This window comes from Microtus pennsylvanicus, chromosome 1 (genome assembly GCF_037038515.1).
Source record: "Microtus pennsylvanicus isolate mMicPen1 chromosome 1, mMicPen1.hap1, whole genome shotgun sequence".
NCBI classification, from domain to species: domain Eukaryota; kingdom Metazoa; phylum Chordata; class Mammalia; order Rodentia; family Cricetidae; genus Microtus; species Microtus pennsylvanicus.
The window spans coordinates 106,035,106-106,058,394 of NC_134579.1; the positions used below are offsets into that span (position 1 = coordinate 106,035,106).

Sequence of the window (23,289 nt, forward strand, 5' to 3'; positions counted from 1 at the left end):
GTGCTTGAGAGGTAGCTGGGAGTTCTACATCTTGACTTACAGGTAGAAGGAAACTGACACATCCTGACAAGACTTGAGCTTCTGAGACCTCAAAGCCTGCCCCATCAGTGACATACTTTCTCCAACAAGGTCATACCTACTCCGATAGTGCCATGCCTCCTGACAGTGCCACTCCCTAGTGCCAACCATTTAAACACGTGGGTCTATGGGGCCCACACCTATTCAAACACCATAGGGTCCAAGCACCCTCAGCAGTGGCTCAAAAACACCTGTAACTCTAGTTCAAGGACTCAAATACCTCCTTTTGGTCTCTGTGGGCTTACATACATACATACACACACATACACATATACGTGTGTATGCACACACGCTCACATGCCCAATGCATACTAACAATGTAATAAAAAGAAAAGAATAATATATTAAAAAAGAAATGAAGATTGTTATGGTTTTTCATGCTCCCCCTTCCCTCCTTCCCTTCCTTTCTTTGGGGATTAAACTGAGGACTTCACATATGTCCAGCGAATACTATATCAGTGAGCTATATCCCTGTAATTTTTCCCTTTATTTCATTTTTAAGGTAGGACCCTCGCCAAACTGCCCAGCCTGGCCTTGAGTAAAAGGTCCTCCTGTCTCCTCTGAGCAGCAGACCACACTCAACCACCACCCCTGGCCTTCCATGTACCTTTTTTCCCCAGTATGAAAAACTGTAAAGGTGCTTGCTGCTGTTGTTTAACATAACAAGCAACGGCAGCAGAAAACATCCCCTGCAAAGAAACAAAAAATTCTCTGCTGAAATGGAGGGCCGGGCTTGGTGACTGCCATCCCAGTACTTGGGACGTGAGGTCAAGAGCGTAAAGAATCAGGAGTTAGGGACCAGCCCGGGCTAAGTGAGACTGAATAAATAAAGAAACAGCAAAGTCCCAACAAAGTCCAAACAAACAAAGAACAAAAATACCCCCTCTCCCCTTTACAAGGAACCCAAGCGAACCCGGAACTTACTTTGCAGCAGTGGAGATCTCTAGTTCCTGATCCTCCTGCCTCCACTCCCTAAATGCTGGGCTTATAGGTTTGCCACCAGCAAGACTGGATTGTGAAGAACTGGGGATCCAGTTGAGGTCTAAACAAGCACTCAACTTCAGTTCAACAACAGAACTACATCTCAACCCCAAACCCCAAATCCACCCACTCTCCCTCACCCTGCCCCAATTAGAAGCCTAAACCCAAACCAACCAAACAAAACTAACCAAGGAGCGACAATAAACTTTCATGGGGTAGGAAGAATGAAGGGAAAGCCCCTGAATTCACTCAGCTATCTGTTGGCAGCCTGGTTTCTTTCTCTGGCCTAACAAATTAAAGAATCAGAGGGCAGGTTTGGATTCCAGTCTTTGGCACTCCTGGGTCTCCGGAAAAGAAGGAGGTTGTGGAGACCCATCAGGGCCATAAATCCGTGTGTTACTAATAAGATGTTTACTGAAGTGTGGGTGAGCACAGAAGCAGCAACTCGGATGGTCAGAAGTCTCCCAGGGCCCTAGCAAGAAGGACACAAGGCCTGGCTCCGAAAGTAGCGGAATCCGAGTCTCCAGGCCAGATTTTCCCTCTAGCCATTCCGGGCCAAGCTAAGCAGAGCAGCTTAGCCAAGAGAAAGGAACGTCTTCCTCGTCTGCCGGGATGGAACAAACCCGCCCGCTTAGAGAGCGCTGAGAACCCCAAGGGTCCCTCGCAGCCCTTAGCAGCCAACATGACTTGACTGCTCCCGGGTCCCGCGCGCTACCCACTCTCTCCTGACGCCCCCACCCTTTCCGGGTGCGCGCGCAAGAGCGGGCCAGCTTCCCTTGGCTGTGCGCTCCGCAGCCTGCGGGTGGCAGCGGCGGTGGCGACTGTCTCTCGGGGAAGAGGGTGACCAAGGGACCGCGGAGGAGGAGTCGGCGCCGCAGCCGCTCCCCTCGGGACCGCGCCCCGCCTTCCGTCACCACCTGAGCATCCCCTCCTGTCTCCCCAGCTGCTCCGGTCTATCCCACCATCCCCCTGGGAGACAGTGTGTACTCTCAGTGCCGCAGCAGCGGTGTCATTGCGTCCAGTGATTGGGACACTCGGATCTTGGTTCCCCTGAGGGCTTGGGACGAGCGGCACCGGCCGTGGTGACAGGCGGCGGAGGCACCAGCGCGCATCCTTCCCCCGCGACGTTTAGAGAAGCGTGTAGAAAACTGGTGTGACTTTGGAGGTCCGACTCTTCCTTCCGGCCAGCCTCGCGACGCGCCACCTCCTGAGACAGGCCAGTGTGTCCGGCAGGCCCGGAGGCTCGTGTGGGGACTTGGAACGTGTTCGCTAACCCGTGGCGCTGTGCGCACTGGTGAGTTTTGCGGGCGGGGTGGGGGCGGAGAGGACGCAGCGCTGGGTTCCTGCTCCCGCCCCTTTCCTGCTGCCCCCCCCCCCCCCCACTTTGAGAGAGTCATTGAGATTTGAGCGTGACTGCGGAGCCTGGAGGATGCGGGCAACGGGAGCGGGCTTTTCCTCCTCCCGGAGTGATGGAGAGGGCCGGTGAGCTGAACAAAGACACCCGCCCGGAGGAGCAGGTCCTCTGCTGAAGAACGCTGTCCTAGCCCCGCGACGGGCGCCTGCGGGAGTGTCAGCAGTGCAACTCCAATAGTGGCGCGCTCTTCCGCCGGCGGGCGCAGAGCTGGAGCCAGGCACCTGCGCGCCACTCCCGCCACGTCTCGGGAGAATTCCGACTACCTTGGGTTGTTCCTGAAGGTCCACGTCTCCGGAGGTCCAAAGTCCAAAGACGACTTGTTCTGGGTGCAGCGGGGAGAGACCCCGGGACCTTTATCTTTTTGCTGCTTCTTAGAAGTGACTGCGTGCTGTGGACGAAGCAGGCATTTCAGGGACACTTTTGCAAACCAGAGGCTTTCCATAAGAGTGATCACGCTTGGTCCCCAGCAGCTGTGTCTTTCCAGTGGTCTCTGTCGCCTGAGCATCGGCGTTTTGTAGCCGGCAACAACTGGGATTCCCCTAACCCACTCCTGGCCATTGTCAGGTGTGAAGGGTCTGCACGGTCTTAGACTGCCCTGCGCCTCGCAGGTGAGGCTGGTAGAGGCGTGGGTCCAGGGAAAGGACCAGCCGTGTTGTTTGATGGCTTCACTGAGGAGAGTCAAAGTGTTGTTGGTGTTGAACTTGATAGCGGTGGCTGGCTTTGTGATCTTCTTGGCTAAGTGCCGGCCTATCGCGGTGCGCAGCGGAGACGCCTTCCATGAGATCCGGCCTCGCGCAGAGGTGGCTAACCTCAGTGCGCACAGCGCCAGCCCCATCCAGGATGCGGTCCTGAAGCGCCTGTCGCTGCTGGAGGACATCGTCTACCGGCAGCTTAATGGTAAGGACGTGCGCTGACGCCCGTGGGTCGCTGTGCGTGCGGGGGCACAGGGTGATCTCCCTGGCTCTCTGTGCTCTGTGTACTCTAAGCTGACGTCTGAAGAGTCTGATTTCTCGCTTCCATTCCGGTTCAGTGTCCGGGACTATTGTAGAAACCACTACCTGCTTCTTTCCCATAATGCATTCAAGCTGGAAGTTTGGTCTTACGCTAGAAACATGTCACTATAGTTGACTCCGTCTCTGCCTGTGACTTGACTCTAGCTTAGACAGGATGGACTGCAGGCTAGGGACATCTAGGAAGGAAATAGCTGTCAGTGCATGGTGTTTGATGGGGGAGCTGGTAGCGAAGTGGGTGTCATGGCTTGCGAAGTGAAGGCTTGAATGGGTACAGTATCCCTTTAGGTTGGATGCATCACTAAGAAGGCAGACCCTTCCCTTTCCCTCTGCCTGGGTGCAGGGTGAGATTCTGAACCAAGCAGCAACCGAGGATCAAGTTCTGGGTGAGTCTGGGAAGCAGATGTTCATTCACAAAGTTCAGACAAACAAGGAGGCACGGCATCTAAGTTTGTAGCATTCTCCAGAACCCGTCCCATCTAAAATATTCTACAGGAGTTACCGTAAAAGGGCAGGGTCAATGGAGCTCATCGCTGTTTCCATGTGGTCCAAGGGACTCATGGTCCCTGTGCACTTGCTGTCTTCACAGGGTCACATCGCCTGTCTAGTATAAAGAAGACTGAGCTGGTACACATGTCCAGCCCTCTCTTTCCTTCCCAACCTTATGCATGTTTCCATGGCCCAGAACTGCCAGCTGTTATAATGACTGATAATAATTCTTGGCTGTGTACTAGAGAGACATTACAAGCTCCCCGTGTTCAATGGTAGGACATTACTGTTAGTCCAGGGAGGTTCCAGCCCCTCCCTCACAGGAGAACCCAGCAAACCAGACTGGGGGAAGTTAACCACATTGCCTGTGTACTGATGTCAGTAAGTAGTACTTGAGAGGCCAGTTGACCACAGAGCCCTTGTTCTTGGCTACAAGGCACAGATTTCTTTTCATGTGTCTGTGGTCTGTGTGCAGGGGTGTGTGTGTGTGTGTGTGTGTGTGTGTGTGTGTGTGTGTGTGTATGCTTGTGCACATAGAGGGCAGGGGTCAACCTGGAATATCATTCCTCAGAAACATTCACCTTGGATATTTTGACACAGGGTCTCTCACTGATGTGGTTCTCGCAGAGTGAGGCTGGTCTGTCAGCATGCCCAGGGATCCAGCTGTTTCTACCTCTGGCTCTGGGATTACAAGGTCATGCTACCATGCCCAGCTTTTAAAAAAAAAATGTTGGCTTTGGGGACCGAACTCAAAGCTCCTCATGCTTACAAGGCAAGTGTTTTACCAACTGAGCCACCTTCTTGATCCCAAAGTGCACGTTTCTATCTACAGTGTCCTACTTTGAATTTAAAAGTGTGTGTGTGTGTGTGTGCGTGTGTGTGTGTTATGTATTTTGGGATGGTGAATACATACCACAGACCACATATAGAGGTCAGAAAAAAAACACTTAGGAGGGTCAACTCTCTTCATCTACCATGGGGTTCCTGGATGGTCTTAGGTCCTCAGGCTTAATTGCCTTTATCCACTAAGCCATCTCCTGGGCTGGCTCTGAGTTTTAAAGTATAACAGTTTATTTTTTTTTGATAAATGAACTACACAGATCTGTGAAGTTTATGTATAACCTGTGTAAACTTGGGTTGGGGACCAGACTTCACTTGTCTCCACTGGTGAGAGTGACAGGCCAGCCTCAGGACAAGTGGCCGAGGACTGGGGGAGACAGCTTTCTTCTTGCCCTTTGATGAGAGGGATGTGGGCAGTCTTCTGCAATCATGAAAAGATGTCATAGTCCCCTTAGCATCATATCATTAGTTTCCAGGGGGCTCTGAACTTGCACCTGTAGTGTGAAGTCGTGGCCCTAATTACGCCTCTCGCAGGTCATGAGACCAGACCATCGGGACAGCCCACCAAGGCCGTTTTGAAGCTCTTCTCCCAAGACCTCAAGACAAAATGAACAGAACAAGATTAAATCCCTCAGTTCATTTCCAGAGCAACCAGAAGAGCATGCTCTCAGCACTCAGGAGATGGGGTAGGAGGACCAGAAGTCTAGGTCCAGCCTGGCTAGATGAGGAGAGCTGGGAGGCTGAAATTATTTTTTCTGCATAAATACCCGCAGAAGCACATTCATAAGACACTCCGAAAAGAGCCAGAGCTTGCTGTCTCTCAAGCTATATTCAGGAACACATTAGTCTGTAGCAGGTCATCTTAGTAAGAGTTTCCATTAGTGACATAAAATACATTATGGCCACACCTCTTAATGGCAATTATAAAAGTTCTGTGTGGTACTATACTTGTTTATTAATTAACGTGTTCATTTATTTATTTTGGTGGGAATGCATATGTACACGCATACATGTGGAAGCTGAGAGTCACTTCTCTGACTTGTTCTTTGAGACACAGTCTCTCACTGAACCGGGAGCCTGCCATTCTGGCTAGACTGGCTGACCAGCAAGCCGCTGTGACTATCTTTTCTGAGCCTCCCCAGCACTAGGATTATAGGCAGATGCTAGCAAGTCTTGTGCAGCAAGCACTTTACCCAATGGAGTCATTTTCTCGGACCACTCTGGGGTGTGTTTTAAGGTAGCAGATAAGCATGACTCCCTTAGCATTTGCAATGACCCTGCAGGCACCTGCCCTTCTTTGTCCCTTTGAGACTTGCTGGCAGTCACCCAGCGACTATTAGGGCTTTAACATGACTCTGGAACTTGTTGCCTGAAGGCGGAGGCTCTTAGCTGCCATTCCACTCTCCTGCCTGGACATTACTTATTAAAATCCCTTGCAGGGTCTATGTGTATGCAGAATTCAGGGCTCCATGTCCTAGGGGCTCCTTTTCAAAAGGCAGGGAGTAGGGTCGGAGACTTTGCCTGTAATGAATGTCTCACTCTCTCCATCAGACACCCCCCTGCCTATACCAAACCTAGCAAAGGCAGACAGGCACACTGAGATTGCAAAGTCAGCTGGCCGGGTGGGACTTGCGAGAAGCCAAGATTTGCTTCTAAGGGGCTCTGGGTCTGGCTTCTTTCTCTGAGCCTTTTGCTTTGCAGAGAATGCCCATGCTAGGGAGATGCAGGTGTAGCTCAGTTGGTAGAGTCTTTGCCTAGCTTGCTCGAGGCCCTAAATTCTATCCCTAGCACTGCATCAACTATGAATGGTGGCACAAACTTCTAAGCTCAGCCCTAGGGAGGAGAAAGGAGGATTAAGACTTCAAGATCATCCTTGGCTGCCTTTGGAGGCCAGCCTGGTCTACATGAGTCTGTCTCAGCATGAAAGGTTGGTGAAAGTCCCCGGGCAGGGAGTGGGATGGGTAGGAAGGTAGAAAAAAATTGACTGGTTGAGTGGGGGAGCTAGAAGAGGAAGGCTGGGAGCTGGCTCAGTGACGTCCAGTTGAGAGTTTTCCTGGACAAGCTATGACTTCAAACTGGGACTTGGCAGATCTGTCGTCCAGGACCCTGTGTGTGATTTGTAGGGGCATGCAACCTGGAGGGCTAGAGCAAGGAAAGGTTGTGATGTAGAGAAAACCCTCCCCGTCTCTACCCTGCCCTCAGGGGCACCAGTCTTTGTTCTTGTTTGGAGGACTGCTTATTCCATTGATTATACCAGGCTGCCTGCTGTACCAGGAGGCTGGGGGAGCGGGGAGGTAGGACTCTTCCTGGTATACAGAGAACTGTGACCAGGGCTTCATTGGGGCAAAGGCTGTGCACCTGACCCATTGCCACTGACAACCTCCTTCAGCTCAGGGTTCTTAATTCCTCAGCTAGAGCGAGGCACTGGGCACATAGCAGCTCATAGCCAATTCCTTAGTGCCGTATGAAGCTGTCATTTTTAAAGTTGATTGGAGCTGGTCTAGGGGTATAATTCAGTGGCGAAATGCTTGCCTAGTGTGTGCAAGGTCCTGAGTCTGGTCTCCAGAGCAACAAAAGACATACAAATAAACAAACAAACAAAAAAAAAACATTTGGGTTACTTGAAGCCCTCCTGTGGCCTCTGGGCTCTAACAGGAGAAATTCATGGAGATTCCACCAATCTCTGGGCTTTGGCTTGCTTGATTGTTTTTGCTTGTTTGAGGTTGTGCCTTGAGGCTGGATCCATGTAGTGCAGACTAGCCTGGAGCTCCCCTAAGTAGCCAAGGATGACTTTGAACTCCTGATCCTCCCGTCTCCACCTTCTCAGTGCTGGGATCACAGGTCTACCCAGGCTGTTTTCTCCGAGGCTCACCATCTTTATACTCATAATTGGCGTCACCTCTGGCTCTTTGCTGAGACACCCGACCTTAGGCTCAGTAGCCTACACATTGCAACTCAGTCTTTGAGAAGAGCTGGTTATACTGATTTCTCTGCACAGTCCTCAATTCTGTCCATGCTTTCAGGCTTGGCTCTTGTGGCTGAGGGTTGACAAATATTATGTGGGCAACCGTCCTGTTGCACTGAGCTGTTCAAAGTTTTAGTGATGGTCATTTTGCAGTCTTAGCCCAAGCTCTTATGCCTCAGTGGGTTTAACTTTGGAGTCCAGAAATGACTCAAGGCTTTTTTTTTTAAAGGACTGGGGCCCTATTTTAGACTTCTGCATCCCACCCTGTCTTTTACCATCTGTGCGTTGCATATATGGTGGGCAGTTGAGGTTTATTGATAGCTGGATGGAAGCTGAGTTTTACAAAGGAAATGATAGCCACAGAGAAAATAACCTCCAGATTGCAAAGGCTGGAATGGGTGGTGTGGCGAAAGGAGGGGTTGGGAAAGACTTAACTTGGAAGACTGAGTGTAAGAAAGCTGTCTTGTCTTTGTCATATTGCCTCAGTTCTCTTGCCTATGCCCTTTTGCTTGTTACCATCTTGCTTCCACCATCTTGGCTCTGCCGTTTGGCCAATGCTTTCTTGCTTTCAACATATTGCCTCTACCATGTTGTTCCCATCATCTTGTCTAAACCATCTTTCCTCTCTGTCTTGTCTCCCCGTCTTACCCTCACCAGTTTGCCTCCCCCATCTTGCCTGTACTGTCTTGAAGTTGGTGTAGTTTTTTCCTTCCTGAATTAAAGGAACCAGCTTCTTCAAGGAGCTTGGAAGTCAGGTGGTATACCAGGTTCGACACTAGACCAGGTTAGGCACTAGCCAGTATCAGTATATTTGGGTGTATGACTTTATATTATGAATATAGTTTTAATATTCTTTTCTGTAGCATAAAATCAATTTATAGAACATCTGGAAAAATCTTTTAAGAATCTTACAGAAGAAAGCAAAATTCTCTTAAAATCTGTTAAAGCCATTGCCCGGTGGTTCTTATAGACACAGACACTGATTTCATGGTTGCTGTTGGAATTCCCCGGTCACGAGGCATGTGATGTTTGGTTTCCTGTCACCTTTTCTGTCACCTTCTAAGGAACTTATTTATTTCTCTCATTTTAGAGATGAGAAAGGTGAGAAATAGAGATATTGTTAGATTTAGCTGGTGTGATCCACCGCGATGGGGGCAGAGTGGAGGATTAGGAATATATCTTTCTCCCTTTAAACAGGACCATTGCGATGAGTGGAGAGGAGAGGAGGAGGGACCCATTCCAGCCTCTCTCCCCGCTTAAAATCCCCAGCACAGTGAACTGGAAGTGGGAACACCGGAGCTCCGGCCCTGTTCTCTGTCAGCCCTGGGCAGCTGTGTCGTAAGAGGAAATGCAATTGATTTTGAGTTAGTTTCCAAATTTAGATTTCAGAAGGATATTGAATAGAAGCTGGGTTGCTTGGAGAAATTGAAAAATCCTCGCGGAAATAGAGAAAGTCAAAATTATCTCCCCTGCTCCTGCCTCTAAGCCACACGAGTGGACGGAGCCAAAGTCTAAAACTGCAAAGAAGAAGAGGGAAAATTAAAAAAAAAATAAAATAAAAAAGCACAAAAAACAAAAACTAAAACATTCCCAGATAACCCAAGGGCTATGCGCCAAAATTCTCCAGGCAGGGAGAGTGAGTTGGCACAGTGGGCACAGAGGAAAATCTGCTCTCTCTTGACTGCAGGTCAGAGCCAGAAAAAGCAGGATTGCGGGCAGCCCAGGCTGGCCTCAATCCCCCTAGATAGCTGAGGGTGACCTGCGACTCCTGATCCTCCTGCCTTCACTTCTACGGTGCTGGGGTGGCAGGTATGCGTCACGATGACCAGGTTCTGATTTTGGTTTTGTTTTTTTAACGTTGGGATAAAATCTAAGGCTTTGCATATGCTAGGAAAGCACTCGACTAGCAGAGATGTTCCCAGGCCAAGGCTGTTCTTTGGTGAGTGGCAGAGCCCAACCCAGCATTGTTTCCCTTTCCTACCTGGATAATGGTATCCTTACATAGACCTTGGATGCTAAGTGGTACCTGCATGTCCTTGCGGAGAGGACTAAAGGAGAAGACAATGTTTGTATTAAACCCAACCAACTGCATGACTGCCAGGCAGGGAGATCAGTGGGAAGAGCACTTGCTGTTCTTACAAAGGACTAGGGGTTGGCTCCCAGGAGCCACTTCCATTCCAGGGGATCCTGCACCCTCCTCTGACATCCACAGGTACCAGGCATGCATATACCTCCATGCAGCCAAAACAGTCATACAAATAAAACCAGAGTAATAAATACACCTTTAAAAGCCTCAACCACTGGGTTGGTGGCTCAGTAGTTAAGAGCACTGACTGCTTTTGCAGAGGGCTTAAGTTCTATTTCCACCATGCTGGGTGACTCACAGTCACCCCCCCCCACCCCCAGCTCTAGAGCAGTGGCTCTCAACCTTCCTAATACTGCGTGTGGCCCTTTAATACAGCCCCTCATGTTGTAGTGACGCCCCGTCATAAAATTATTTTCATTACTATTTCATAGCTGTAATTTTGCTACTGTTATGAGTTGTTATGTAAATATCTGGTATGCAGGATATCAGATATGCAATCCCTGTGAAAGGACCCTTTGATCTCCCTCACACACCCCCAAATGATTGGGGACTAATAGGTTGAGAATGGATGCCTTGGGGGATCTAGCGACTTCTGGTTTCTGAGGGCACCTGCACACACAGAAACATATACATACATAAAAATAAAAATTAATCTTTAAATCAACAAACAAACAAACAAACAAACAAACAACCACAGTCACTGTAGAGGCGACTAGTGTGAAGCCAAGTTTGCACGCCTTCTCTATGCGCAGTCTAGACATTCAGCAGGGCCTGGAGGCAATGTTGGCCAGTGTTCTAGAAGGTTTGATCCATGGAGGTGGGGGTGGGGTAAGGGGATGGGTTGGGGGCAAGGGGATGCAGTGGGAGGGTGGAGCCAGGCGCTTTTCCTTTCTCCTTGGCATCTGGGTGAAGCTGGCTCCTCCTGGAGAAAGGGGGAACTCTATTCTTGGACAGCACGGACGTGCAGACAGGTCTTAGCAGTGTGAGTGTGGGACACTCTGTCAGTGGGGAGCAGCTGCCTCCTGCCCAGTTCGGGGGCAGCAGAGGAAGAAGCCAGCATTAGTGTCGTCATCGTAGTCACTGCTGTCATCACCATCAACATCATCATCATCACCATCACCATCACCATCATCATCATCATCACCATCACCATCACCATCAACATCATCACCATTACCATCATCATCATCATCATCACCATCACCATCATCATCATCATCATCACCATCACCATAAACATCATCACCATTACCATCATCATCATCATCATCATCATCATCATCATCATCATCATTGAAGAGATCCAACCACCCCAGACCTGTGCTTGCTGCCACACTGGGACACTACTTATTAAAAAGGGAGAAGGCTTAGCCGTGAGCGTGAAGAATGACAAGGAGAAAAAGGAGCACAGGCATGGGAGGCCTGAGTCCCCGAGACAGCTGAGATCAGACAACCTGCGAGTCTTTAAGACGCCTGCAGAAGAAAGGTTGTGGAAGAGTGTCCGACAGGGCCGGTTTCATTTCCAGAGCTGTCAGGTTATGAATGCTGTGATTTTAGGTCAGTGGCTCCACTTTTTCACTCTAAAGTGGGGTCATGGTATGTCAGGATGAATTGAGAATAAAAACAGAGGGTACAGGGGGCTGGGGTGGTAGTCCGGTTGGTGCCCTGCTTGATGTTCTTCAAGCATGAGGACCTGGATTCAAATCCTCAGACGCCACATTGAAAAAGAATCTGGGTGTGGTGGCATGCATTTGCAATTTCAATGCTGGGGAGATGGTGACAGGGCGATCCTGGGCTTCACAATCTGGCTAGCCTAGTGTAATCATAGCTCTTGGCTTGGTGAGAGACCTTGTCTCGGAAAGCCTGGTGGATGGGGCCTGAGGAACAGCCTCCAATGTTAGCCCCTGGCATCAACATATACATGCACACGTTTCCAAACAAGCATGTGCACACGTACGTATCTGTGCACACTGCTCACAAGGGCTGACATTTGTGGGCATGCATGCACAGATATACACATGAATACCCATGCTAGCGGCAGCTGTGGCAATGTCATCTGGCTTAAAGGCACCCGTGGGATGATTCCCCATCATATTCCTGATGTTGGTAGGCATCTTGGGCCACAGCAGCTACTCAGTAAGTACTTCTGAGCAAGCCAACAACAGCAGGAGCTGTTTGATAGCAGAGTGTGACCCTGGTTCTCTGATCCTAGAGGAGTAAGTAGGGGCTCTTTTCACTCTAATTTTCTTGAACTCCATGGACTAATATTTTGTTGTTATTTTTTGAGACCTCACACACATGATCCTCCATTCTCAGCCTCCCTGCTCCTGGGGTTATAACTGGGTATCATCTTGACGGGCTCTACTATGTCCTGTCTTTGATATGGTAACATGATAGCATCTATAAAATTCACATATGAGAATTTTGTGTCACAGAGATATTGCAAAATCAATCTCATAATGTTGTAAGGAGGTTGCTGATTTTGTGTTGGGCTGCGGTTTGCACAAACCTGCTAGACTAATTTGTGACCCCTTTTCTTTTTCGTGTGTTTGCCTGGAGCTGTCCTTTATTTCATTTTTTCTTCCTCCTCTCATCACCCCACTCCTCGCCTTACAACGGCAGCACTTTTGAGGCCTAGGAGAAGGAGTGGCAGCCTATTACAGCAGCCTACCCCCTTAGCCAAGGTTTCATTGTCTGCGGTTTTAATTACTAGAGGCCATTGGCAATCAGTAGTATAATAAGATCTTTTGAGAAAAAGAAAGAGGGGAGAAGGGGAGGAGGAGGAGGAGGAGGAGGAGGAGAGAGAGAGAGAGAGAGAGAGTGATTAAGGGAGTTGGAGCTGCTCACATAACTTTTATTACGGTCTATTGTTGTAATTGACTCTTTTATTACTAGTTACCATTATTAAACTATCACTCTGCTTCATTTATTAGTTGAGTTTAATTATAGGTATACTGTGTGTGTGTGAGTGTGTGTGCATGTGAGCGAGAGTGTGTATGAGTATGTGTGTGTGAGTGTGTGTGTGTGTGTGTGATTGATTGAAGATGTTCACATGGAGGTCAGAGGACAACCTCAGGTGTCAGGTGTCACTTTCTACCCTGTTTGAGACAAGGTCTCTTGTTGCATATGTCAGGCTAGCTGACCTGAGAGCTTCTGGGAATTCTCCTGCCTCCACCTTCTCTTTTGCCATAGAATCATTGAGATTATAGGGATATACTACAGTGCCTGGCTTTGGGTAGGTTTATAGGGTGTGAACTCAGGTCCTCAAACTTGCATGGAAAGTGCTTTACCCTCTAAGTCACCTGTCCAGTCCAGGACATTGTTTATTTGTTTGTTTGTATTGTAACAGAGTGTACAGTATTGGGGTTATTAGCTTTATATTACTGTAATACATAGTGGAAATAAATCAACATATGGAGAGGAAATTCTCATCTGGGTTGGTATGATCTGTAGTTTCAGGTGATCCCTAGGAGATCTGGAATGCCTTGTTGTATGTCAAGTCTCCCTTACAATGGATGCTGGCCGCTCACCTTGGTGAGTTAACATGTCCTTGCCACTAGGTGTGGACTACATGCCAGACACAGGGAGACGAGTAGACAATGCCTACCTAGCCTTTGCATGGTACTTAGAAACATCAGTGTGTGCATGTGAATGTATGTTCACATGCATGTTCATGTGTGTATAACTGCACGTGTGTCCAGCTGCATATGTATACACATAGGCTAAAGTCAACCTTGGCTGCCATTCTCTAACTCCTGTTCACCTTTACTTTTAGACAATGTCTATCAATTGTCTAGAGCTTGTAGATTAGGTTAGGCTGGCTGGCCAGTAGCACCCCAGTGCTGGGATTATACGTATGTACCATACACCTAGACATTTATATTAGTTCTGGGCATGAAACCAGTGATCATGCTTGCAAAGATGAGAGCTTTGCTAGTTGGGTCACTTTCAGTCTGTTTGTGATTTTAACCAGCTCCTTAAAGAATGTTAGACTAAGAGTGATGGGCTGGAGAGGTGGCTCAGCAGTGTAGAGTGCTTGCTACTTAATCTTGAGGAGAAGAATTCAGATCCCACAATTTCCTGGAATGGATCACAAACCCCTGTAACTACAGCTCCAAGGGTACTTGCTTCTGACTACCAGGAGTCTTCTCCACACGTGTGCACATATACTCCCCCCCCACATGCATGTGTGCAGGAGCAGGGTCATATGTATGTATGGGTATAGAGGTCAGAGATTGACTTTGAATGTCTTCCTCAATTGACTTCTACCTTGAAAGATAAGGCCTATTTGCATGTACATCTAGGCATATGCATGACCCAGAGTACCTGTGTAGGTCAAAGGATAACTTTGGAAAGTTGGGTTCTCATCTTGTACCTTGTTGAGGTTGGGTCTCATTTGTTATTTGGTAGCCGACCTGTGATCTTCTGGGCACTTCTCCTGTTTCTGTCTCTTGTGTTGCTATAGAAGGTATGTCCCTGGACTTGTAGTTTAGTTTTTGTGACAGGGTCTCTCCTGGAACCTGGGGCTCACTGATACAGTTAGAATGGCTGGCCAGTGAATCTCAGGAAGCTTCTCGTCTCCACCTCCCAGTTCTGGGGTTACAGATGTACATTGCCGCATCTGCCTCTTTACACAGGTTCTGCAGATCAAAGTCAGGTCTACGTGCTTGTACAACAAGCACTGTAGTGGCTGAACGGTCTCTCTAGCCTGGGTGCTTGAATTCATACTCAGTGGAAATCAAACTGAGGTTCTCTGCAAGAGCAGCAAATACTTTTAACCACCAAGCCATTTCTCTAGCTCCTTCTCTCAAAATTAAAAGAAGAATCAAAAAGATAATTTGAACCTCTGTTACCTTTGTTATCTCTTTTATTCCCTTTTCCTCTCTCCCCCTCCTCTTTCCTCTTTCCGGCCCTGCCCTAACACTTCGAATAAATGCAAGATCCCGATGGATAGACCTTCCTGTCCCATAGCAATCTCTTCCATCCATCTGTGGATGCTGGTGACATATAGATGACAGTCACCTTCATCACGGGTAGAGTTGTCCCTTTTAATAACAACCTTCCTAACTGCAGAGCCCCAGCTTCGCCATGCGTGAGTAGCAGTGCTCTGTCATGATGACGGGTGGCTACATCCTTAAGTCACTATGGAACATGCCAACAGTGAGCATGTACTGGAGTTCAAGACGAGTCTCCACCCTGGCCTCAAAGAGCAGGCCTAATGGTATGGTTAGCACTTACTTTAGAGTGTCCTGGGGCTGTCCAGGTACAGGGTGTGTGCTCGCGAGCCTCTCCTGGTGTTCCTCTCTGGTACAAAGGATACGAAGGCAAATCAGAAGTCTTGGGTTTTAAGTCTATTCTCTTTCTTTTTTATTCTTTTGTGTGTGGGGCATGCATATATGTATGTGAGTACATATGTATGCATTTGCCTGTGGAGGTTAGGGGTCATCCTTAGCTGTGGTCCCCCAGGTGCTGGTCAGTGCCTAGTCTTCTAAGATAGGAATTCTTGCTGGCAGGAAATTTACCTACTAGGGTAGGCTGGCTGGCTGGCCAGTGAGCTTCAGGAGTCCATCCTCCTGTCTCTGTGGCTCCAGTGCTGCTGGGTTTACAAATACAACACACACACACACACACACACACACTCACAAATATAAATTATTCATTCATCTGGATTCTCATGGTGTTTTGCAGGGTCAGCTTCTAGCCTTTGAATTGTAGACGGTTATTGACATGCCTGACTTAATAGTTTGTAAGAGAATACATCTTGTTCATCTGTGTGTCATTGGGGAACTCATTTACAATCCTCCTGCCTCAGCCCCTCAAGGGCTGGTACTGCAGGTATGCAAACACCATATCCAACTCCACAACTTTTTATTGAGATCTGCTCTAGTTTTGTTCTGGCTGCTGTGACAAACGCCTTGATGAGAAACAACTCAGGGACCAAAAGGGCTTCTTTTGCCTTACAGTTTCAGAGGGATAAAGACCCTTATGGTGGGCAATTCACGGCAGCGGGAGCCTGACACAACCCTAGCAGTCAGAATCCATACATAGAGAGAGGGAAAGAAGTCACGCCAGGCTGTAAAGCCTCTAAGCCCACCCCTGTGACGTACTTCCTGCAGCAAGGCTCCGCCTCCTGAAGGTTACATAACACCCCCCCCCCCCAAAAAAAAACAGCGCCATCTACTGAAAACCAAGTGTTCAACACAGGAACCCACAGGGAACTTTTGTTCTGACCACAACATCTGATGCATTTCCTCCACCAAACCTACTTATCTCATTATGTCCTGACTCATACGCAAGGAAGCTGGACCTCAGGAGATTTAAATAAGTTGTCTGGAGACTCCCACCAGTAGCTCCAGTCTGCATCACCCGCCGCTGCAGGGCACGTACTGAGCCTGAGGTGTGAAAGAAGTATTTATTCGGCAGGTGGCAGCTGGCCCTGGGGCTGCAGAGCGGAAGTGGCCAGGAGGGAGGCAAGACTGTGAACCCTCTCGGCAGCCTGTGGCAGGATGATGCTCAGGCTTAGCAGTCACCCAAGTGTAAAGTTGTAAAGCTGTTAATTTTAGGGCTCTAAATTATGCTGTGTGAGCTTTAAATCCAGCCCATAATTAGAATAAAATGTGAGAAAAGTGAAATTGATATTAAGTTAATTAAAAGGCTTTGCTTATATTGCAAGGAAATTAGCACAACAGAGTGGGATTGCTGACACAGGCTCATTGTTAATTTCCCCTGTTTGGGCAATGCTCCGCAGGCCTCAGGCAAGCCTTGTTTTATGGCGGCCGCCACCCCACCCCCCTTCCATAGCCTTAGTACTTGGATAGCTGATTGCACATTCGTCCAGTGGAATCATCAAGGTCCATCCATCTGTTGGGGTTGCCAGGCTCAAGTCTGTATTTCTATTACAGGGTCTTGTTCTGTCATCTAGACTCTCCCCCTGACCTGTTGCTTGTGAAGCAGGCCAAGCTAGCTGGGTGGTGAGCCTCGGGATTCGGGATTCTGATGATCTCTGCTTCCTCTTCACTGACAGTACAAGTGTGTGCCAGCTATACCCAGGTTTGGTTTTTAAAGTCTAGATTCTGAGGGTTGAACTCAGGTCCTTATCCTTGCGGGAGAAGCGCTTTACGGAGTGAGCTTTCTCCCCTGGACTCAGTCTCTGTTTTCAGTATGATCAGCAAAGAATGAGTTGCACATAGACGAGAAGTGGGGTGGTAGCAAGTGGCTGGAATGAGAGTCACCTGTTTCCTTTTTAATTTAATTTTATCGTTGCTATTATTGTGAACTTTGTATGTGTATCTGTGTGTGGGTATGTTCCTGTACATGTAGGTGCCTATGTAGTCCAAAAGAGCGCATTGGAGCCCCTGATGCTGGAGTTGCAGTTGGCTGTGAGCTGCCTAACATGGGTGCTGGGAACTGAACTTGGGTTCTTCATAAGAGCATCAGTGCTTTGAAAAAGGAAGCCATCTCTCCAGCCCTAAAAGTCACCTATCTGAAAGCCAACTTCTGTATTCAATCTGTTGTTGGCTTTAAGAAAGCAGGTTTCTTCTTGGCATCCCAGCATCCTGTTTACAGAGTGATGGCAGGGGCATGATCGCTCCTACTTACGTTCCTCATGGAGCTGTGACAGTAAGTCCTGAGATATAGACCGGCTGTTTGCATTTATAACAGCTAAATGACATATGTACTGTCTTTATTATGGCTGATAGAAACTGGCATTTTCCAAGATGAAGCAAGGCAGAAAGGCGAGTTTAAGCATTAGCAATTAAAAACAAACAAACAAACAAACAAACAAAAAGAAACAAGAAGCCCTGGCCACTGCAGTCTCTGCATCCTAAATCATGCAGACATTTAAGTTTGTGCCAAAGTTGCCCAATTGCCTTTCGAGCAATTACCGAAATCCATTCAGAGATAAAAACGGAGTTCAGAGAATAATATTTAAGAGCTCTTTAATAAGGTTAAAAACTTTATTAATTTGCCAAGTTTCTCTAAAATCCACTCCTTTTCTTCATTTTTTTTGTTTGTTTGTGTTTTCCTGCCTACTCATCGTTCTGCGGTTGAACTGATTCCAGGAGTTTTTGAATAAAGGGGCAGAGAGGACTCTGAAAGTATACAAACCTCAGGAATGATTTCTTTGCCTTCATTAGCTAAAGGTGAATATTCAGGAAGATGTAAAAACACTTGGGTGTTGTTTATTCTCTTTAAGCAATTTAATGTGAGAACAAAAGCTGAGCAGTGGTTATAGTGGGTGGTTTAAATTAAGCTCTTTTTTATTTTTTAGGGCAAGATTCTACACTCCTTGGCTAGCCTTGAATTCACTCTAGCTTAGGCTGGCCTTGAACTTTGTAGCTTTGTATAATGGCTAGTTTTAAAAATCAATATCTTAGGGTTTCTATTGCTACAATAAAGCTCCATGACCGAAAGTAAGTTGGGGAGGAAAGCGTTCTATTTCCATTTCTGGTATATAACACTTTTTGGTAACTGTCTATCACTGAGGGAAGTCAGGGCAGAAACCTAGAGAAAAATGAAGACGGGATATAATTACCAACCATGGAGGAAGGCTACTTATTAACTTGTTTGGTCTGCTTTTTTATCTACCCCAGGACCCTCTGCCCAGGAGTGGTACCACTCACAGTGGGCCGTGCCTTTCCCACATCAATCATTAGTTAAGAGAATGTACCACAGGTTTCAACAGGCTAATCTGGTGGAGGCATTTTATCAGTTGAGGGTCACTGTTCACAATGACTACGGTTCTGCTAAGTCAACATGAAACTAGCCAGTGTAGTTAACTTCATGCGACCTAGACTCACTTGGGAAGAGAATCTCAATAGGGGATTGTCTACATTGGACTAACTCATCCAAACGCCTGTCGTGGATTGTTTTAATCTAAATCAGTTCATGTAGGAAGACCCAGTCCATTGTAGGCAGCACCATTCCCTAGGCATAGGGTCTCAGACTTCATCAGAGTCAAGAAGTCAACCTGAGCGCAAGCGAGGGAGCCCGGATGCATGCATTCATTTCTCGCTGCTCTTGACTCTGAGTGTGATGTAGCCAATGGCTTTTGTTCTTGCCACCTTGCCTTCTCTACACCACTGAGCAGTAACCTGGGCCTGTGAGCTGAAACAAATCCTTTTCCCCACTAAGTTGTTATTGTTGTTATTATTATTACTTTGGCCAGGGTATTTCATCACAGTAACAGAAATGAAATTAGATATACTCAGGCTGGCCTTCAACTCCGAATCCTCTGTATCACCCCCTCCCCCATGCTGGGAGGCACTGTACATATCTGGCTTCTTTAACTTCTTTATTCTCATCTTCCTCATCCATATCTGAGCTTGCAAAACTAAAGCTAGTCCATGTCTCATGGTCTCCCCATCCTGAAGCACCGTTATTCATTCCTGATTCTCTTTGGGGGGTCATAGGAGACATTAATCTGTTTGGTCTCCTCCCCCAACACAAGAAAGGATATAACATTCACAGCTTGTGTTTTCATTAAAGTGGAAGTTAACTTTTTCAGAAGTGTCTCTCTTGAAAGCCTGATCTAGAAAATTCTATAACACTGAATTCCAGACAAGGGTCAGAGAAGTGACCTGAACCTACATAGCTCCTACCAAAACCACCTAAAGTCCAGGGCATTTTGTGCAATGGGCTATGAAGGGGTCCTGAAGTTAGATATAGTCTGTATTAGTCAGCTTTGCATTGCTGTGATAAAATAATTGAGGCCAGCAACTTAAAAAGAGGAAAGATTTATTTCAGTCCATGGCTGGTTGGCCCACTGTTTTGGAGCCTTTAGCAAGCAGGAACATCATAGAGGACATATGCGGCTGAGAAAGTTGATTATGGATGGCCTAAAGAGAAAGGGAGAAGGTGAAGGAGAGGGTCTAGGAATCCAATCTCTCTTTCAGGGGCACTCCCAGTGACCCCACTTTCACCCATTGGGTCCTGTTTCGTAATGGTTTGACCACCTCCTAATGGTGCTGCAGTCTGCTTATCAAGCCCCCAACACATGGGCATCTGGGACACATTCTAGATGGAGACTATGCAAGAATCTCAAACTTCCATTTGGGTTTTTCAGAAGGCCAAGACAAAACTTTGGGTTTGGGTAATTCACAGTAATAGTTAATCCTCACCGTCAACTTGACTAGTTGTAGAATGACCTGGGAGATGCACACACCTCTTGGTATGTCTGTGAGATCATTTCTAGGGAGGTTTAGCTGAGGAAGGAAGATTCATCCCAAATGTGGGCAGCACCATCCTATAGGCTAGGATCTTTGACGGAATAAAAAAGAAAAAGAAACAAAGTGAGCTGAGCACCAGCATCTATCTCTGTCTGGTGCTCCAGCATCCATCACCGACTGGATACAGGTGACCAACTGTTTCCTGCTGTTGCTCTTGTTTTTCCTGCCTTGGTAGACAGTGTCTTCAAAATGTGAGCCACAATAAACCTCTCTTCTGCAAGTTGCTTTGGTCAGGTGTTCGTTTACAACAAAATAAAATCAGCTAACACATTCGGGTGGCTTTGGTGAGTCTAAGTTTATCCATCTGGAGAGCAACCATTGTCCCTACAAATGCAACAAAATCTCTACAAAGTGAAGTTTGTAAAATATCTTTAAAAGTAGCTTTATGTATAAAATTGTAGAATAGCGTTATTGATGTGATGGTGACAATTATGGTCACCAAGGAACAAAACTAGTAGTCCCCCACAGCTCAGTTTTGTCCCCTTAAAAATCTAGATAATCGAGAGATGTGTTTATGTTCTGAAATTTTCTGGAATCAGAAAGATAGATTTATGCCCAGCTGATGACTCAGTTGGGAAAGTGTTTGTTATATAAGCACGGGGACTTGATTCTGGTCCCTAGAACCCAGGTGAAAATGTCAGATGTGGTAGCAGATGCTTGCAATTCCAACTGAGGAAGTGGATACAGGAGGCTCCCTGGGGCATACTAGCCAGTCACTCTGACCTAATAGGTGAGCTCCAGACCAATGAAAGACCCTGCCTTAAAAAGCAAGGTGGATGGTTCCTGAAGAATAATATCTAGGGTTGACCTCTGACCTCCCCCACGAATGTATCTACATACACTTGCATACGTATGCATACTTAAATGGACATATACCTGCATGTACACATACATTCACTAAATAAATATGTAAGATGTATTTAATGAAAGTGAGCACATTTCAGTGTAAATGATGATTAGAGCTGGTCATATCTACATATTTAAAATATTTCTCTCTCTCTCTCTCTCTCTCTCTCTCTCTCTTTGTGTGTGTGTGTGTGTGTGTGTGTGTGTGTGTGAGTACAGTACCCACCGAGGTCAGAAGAGGGCATCAGATTCCCTGAAGTTGGAGTTACAGGTGATTGTGAAAAACCTGATTTAGGTGCTGGGGACAGAACTTTAGTCTTTTACAAGATCAATCAGCAAATTCTCTTACCCATCGAGTCAGTTCTCAGCTTCCAGATCTGCATCTTTAGGAAGTAGATCAAAAGGAACAGGAAGTGTTTTTTTCCCCATGGTTTTCAAAACATTATCTATACATTCTTTGACATTCTTCTGATTGGAAGGTGACATTTAGTCCCCTTCTAGGTGCCTATGTTCTGGCCTTAGTGTCTTACTTCTAGTGAACAGAATTCAGTGAAAGACTGTCTCATGATTTCTGAGGCTGCCTCACAAAAACTAATAGAACCTCTGGTCTGAAAGCTCTCTGGGAAAGCCATATTGGATGTCTGCCTGGAAAGAGATGGGGTCTCCAAAGAGCTAACCTGTTAGTGTTTGCCCACTCACCAGACACACAAGATAGCTCTTCCTATCACTTCAACTCCCAGAACCCCCAGACTCGTCCAACTGATACCAAGTGATCTAATCTAGACACCAGATGTCCCCACTCCCAAGTCTAGACCCAATGGCAAATTTATGAGCAAAATAAATGTGGCTCTTGTTTTGAGCTGCTAACTTTTTACACAGCAATAAATCACTGGTGCAAGAGGGTGGTATCCTTGTGTTTAATAAGGGGATTTTTTTCCTCTTTAAAGCAAAAGAAATAGCTGACTGCTGATGATGAAGGCACTTATAGCAACACTAGCAGTCATAAAGGTAACCACAGAGGGCACTTATTGAGCACTTGTCTAATGTACCAGTCACTGTACTAAAGGCTTTATATGGACATAAAAATGGGTAATGAGTTTCTCTGGCAAGTCTTGGATTCACCTGCCATCACTGGACTGTGGGCAAAAACCTGATTACTACCGGGGAAGTTAGTCCAGCCAAGAATTTCAGATGTCTTGCAGCCAAGTCTCTGGCAGTTGGCCTGGACAACTGTGGAGCACTACTGGATACAGATCGGAGGATGGGGCTGTCTCTCGATGATGTCATCCCAATGGACATCACTTTGGTTGCTGTTACAGTTTGAACGTGAAGGGTCTCCCTCAGACTCATGTGTTGAAAACTTGGTTCCCAGAGGGTGATGGTGTTTTGAGAAGTTGTGGAAACTTCAGGGCGGAGGCCAGGTAGTGAGTGTTCAGCTGGAAGAAGTAGGTGGTAACAGACCTTTAGTGGGTATCTTGTGTTAGGAATTTTCCTAACACAAGCTCTCTGCTGATGCAAAAATCCCAATCAAGCCAAATCACAACAAGCCAAATTTAAAAATATCCAGATTTACTGGGATTCCTGTGCTCTTGGGTGACCTCTAGGGGAAACTGGGAAGCAGCAAATGCGACCACCACCTAGGGGAGAGGAAAGAGACCACAAGGGAAAGAGTTTAAATAGACTGGGGGAGTGGTCAAGATTTTGGTGGGCAGTCTTGACACTCTTCCGCGGAGGAGCCAAAGATTGGTGGACACAGGGACAGGGCCTCCAAAGACAGAGGCCAGAGACCAGGACTTGGGACTTATATCTTGTCCTTGATTTTTTTTCTTGTTGTACACTCTCATTCCTTTTTTTAAAAAAAATTTATTTATCTATTTATTATGTATACAATATTCTGTCTGTGTGTATGTCTGCAGGCCAGAAGAGGGCACCAGACCTCATTACAGATGGTTGTGAGCCACCATGTGGTTGCCAGGAATTGAACTCAGGACCTTTGGAGGAGCAGGCAATGCTCTTAACCACTGAGCCATCTCTCCAGCCCTACACTCTCATTCCTATGTGACATAAAGACCTGTCTCTGAGGGCTGTGGTGTAAACAGATGTTTCTGTCCCACCTGGTCCCACAGCTATTCAGTCCCAAAGAAACACACAGAGGCTTATATTAATTATAAACTGTTTTTACATAATTAATCAGTTTTAATTAGCTCAGGCTTATTATTAACTAGCTCTTACAGCTTAAATTAACTCATACTTCTTGTCTATGTTTAGCCATGTGGCTTGGTACCTTTTTTCAGTGCAGCATTCTTAATTTGCTTCCTTTGAGTCTGGGTGGTGACTGCAGACTGAGCCTT

General features: G+C 47.0%; 1 protein-coding gene across 2 annotated transcripts in view; it reads left to right on the top strand.

Annotated features, from left to right (window-relative positions):
• Positions 1 to 1,630: 1,630 nt before the first annotated feature.
• The window catches only part of Galnt17 (polypeptide N-acetylgalactosaminyltransferase 17), a 422,314-nt gene continuing 400,655 nt past the window's right edge, over positions 1,631 to 23,289 (top strand). Inside the window, exon 1 of one of the 2 annotated variants that reach the window (XM_075977683.1) lies at positions 1,631 to 3,370. In XM_075977683.1, the coding sequence (XP_075833798.1) occupies positions 3,133 to 3,370 (238 nt within the window). In that variant the 5' untranslated portion in view covers positions 1,631 to 3,132. The remainder of the gene's footprint in view (positions 3,371 to 23,289) is intronic. The other variant, XM_075977693.1, reaches the window with a different exon arrangement.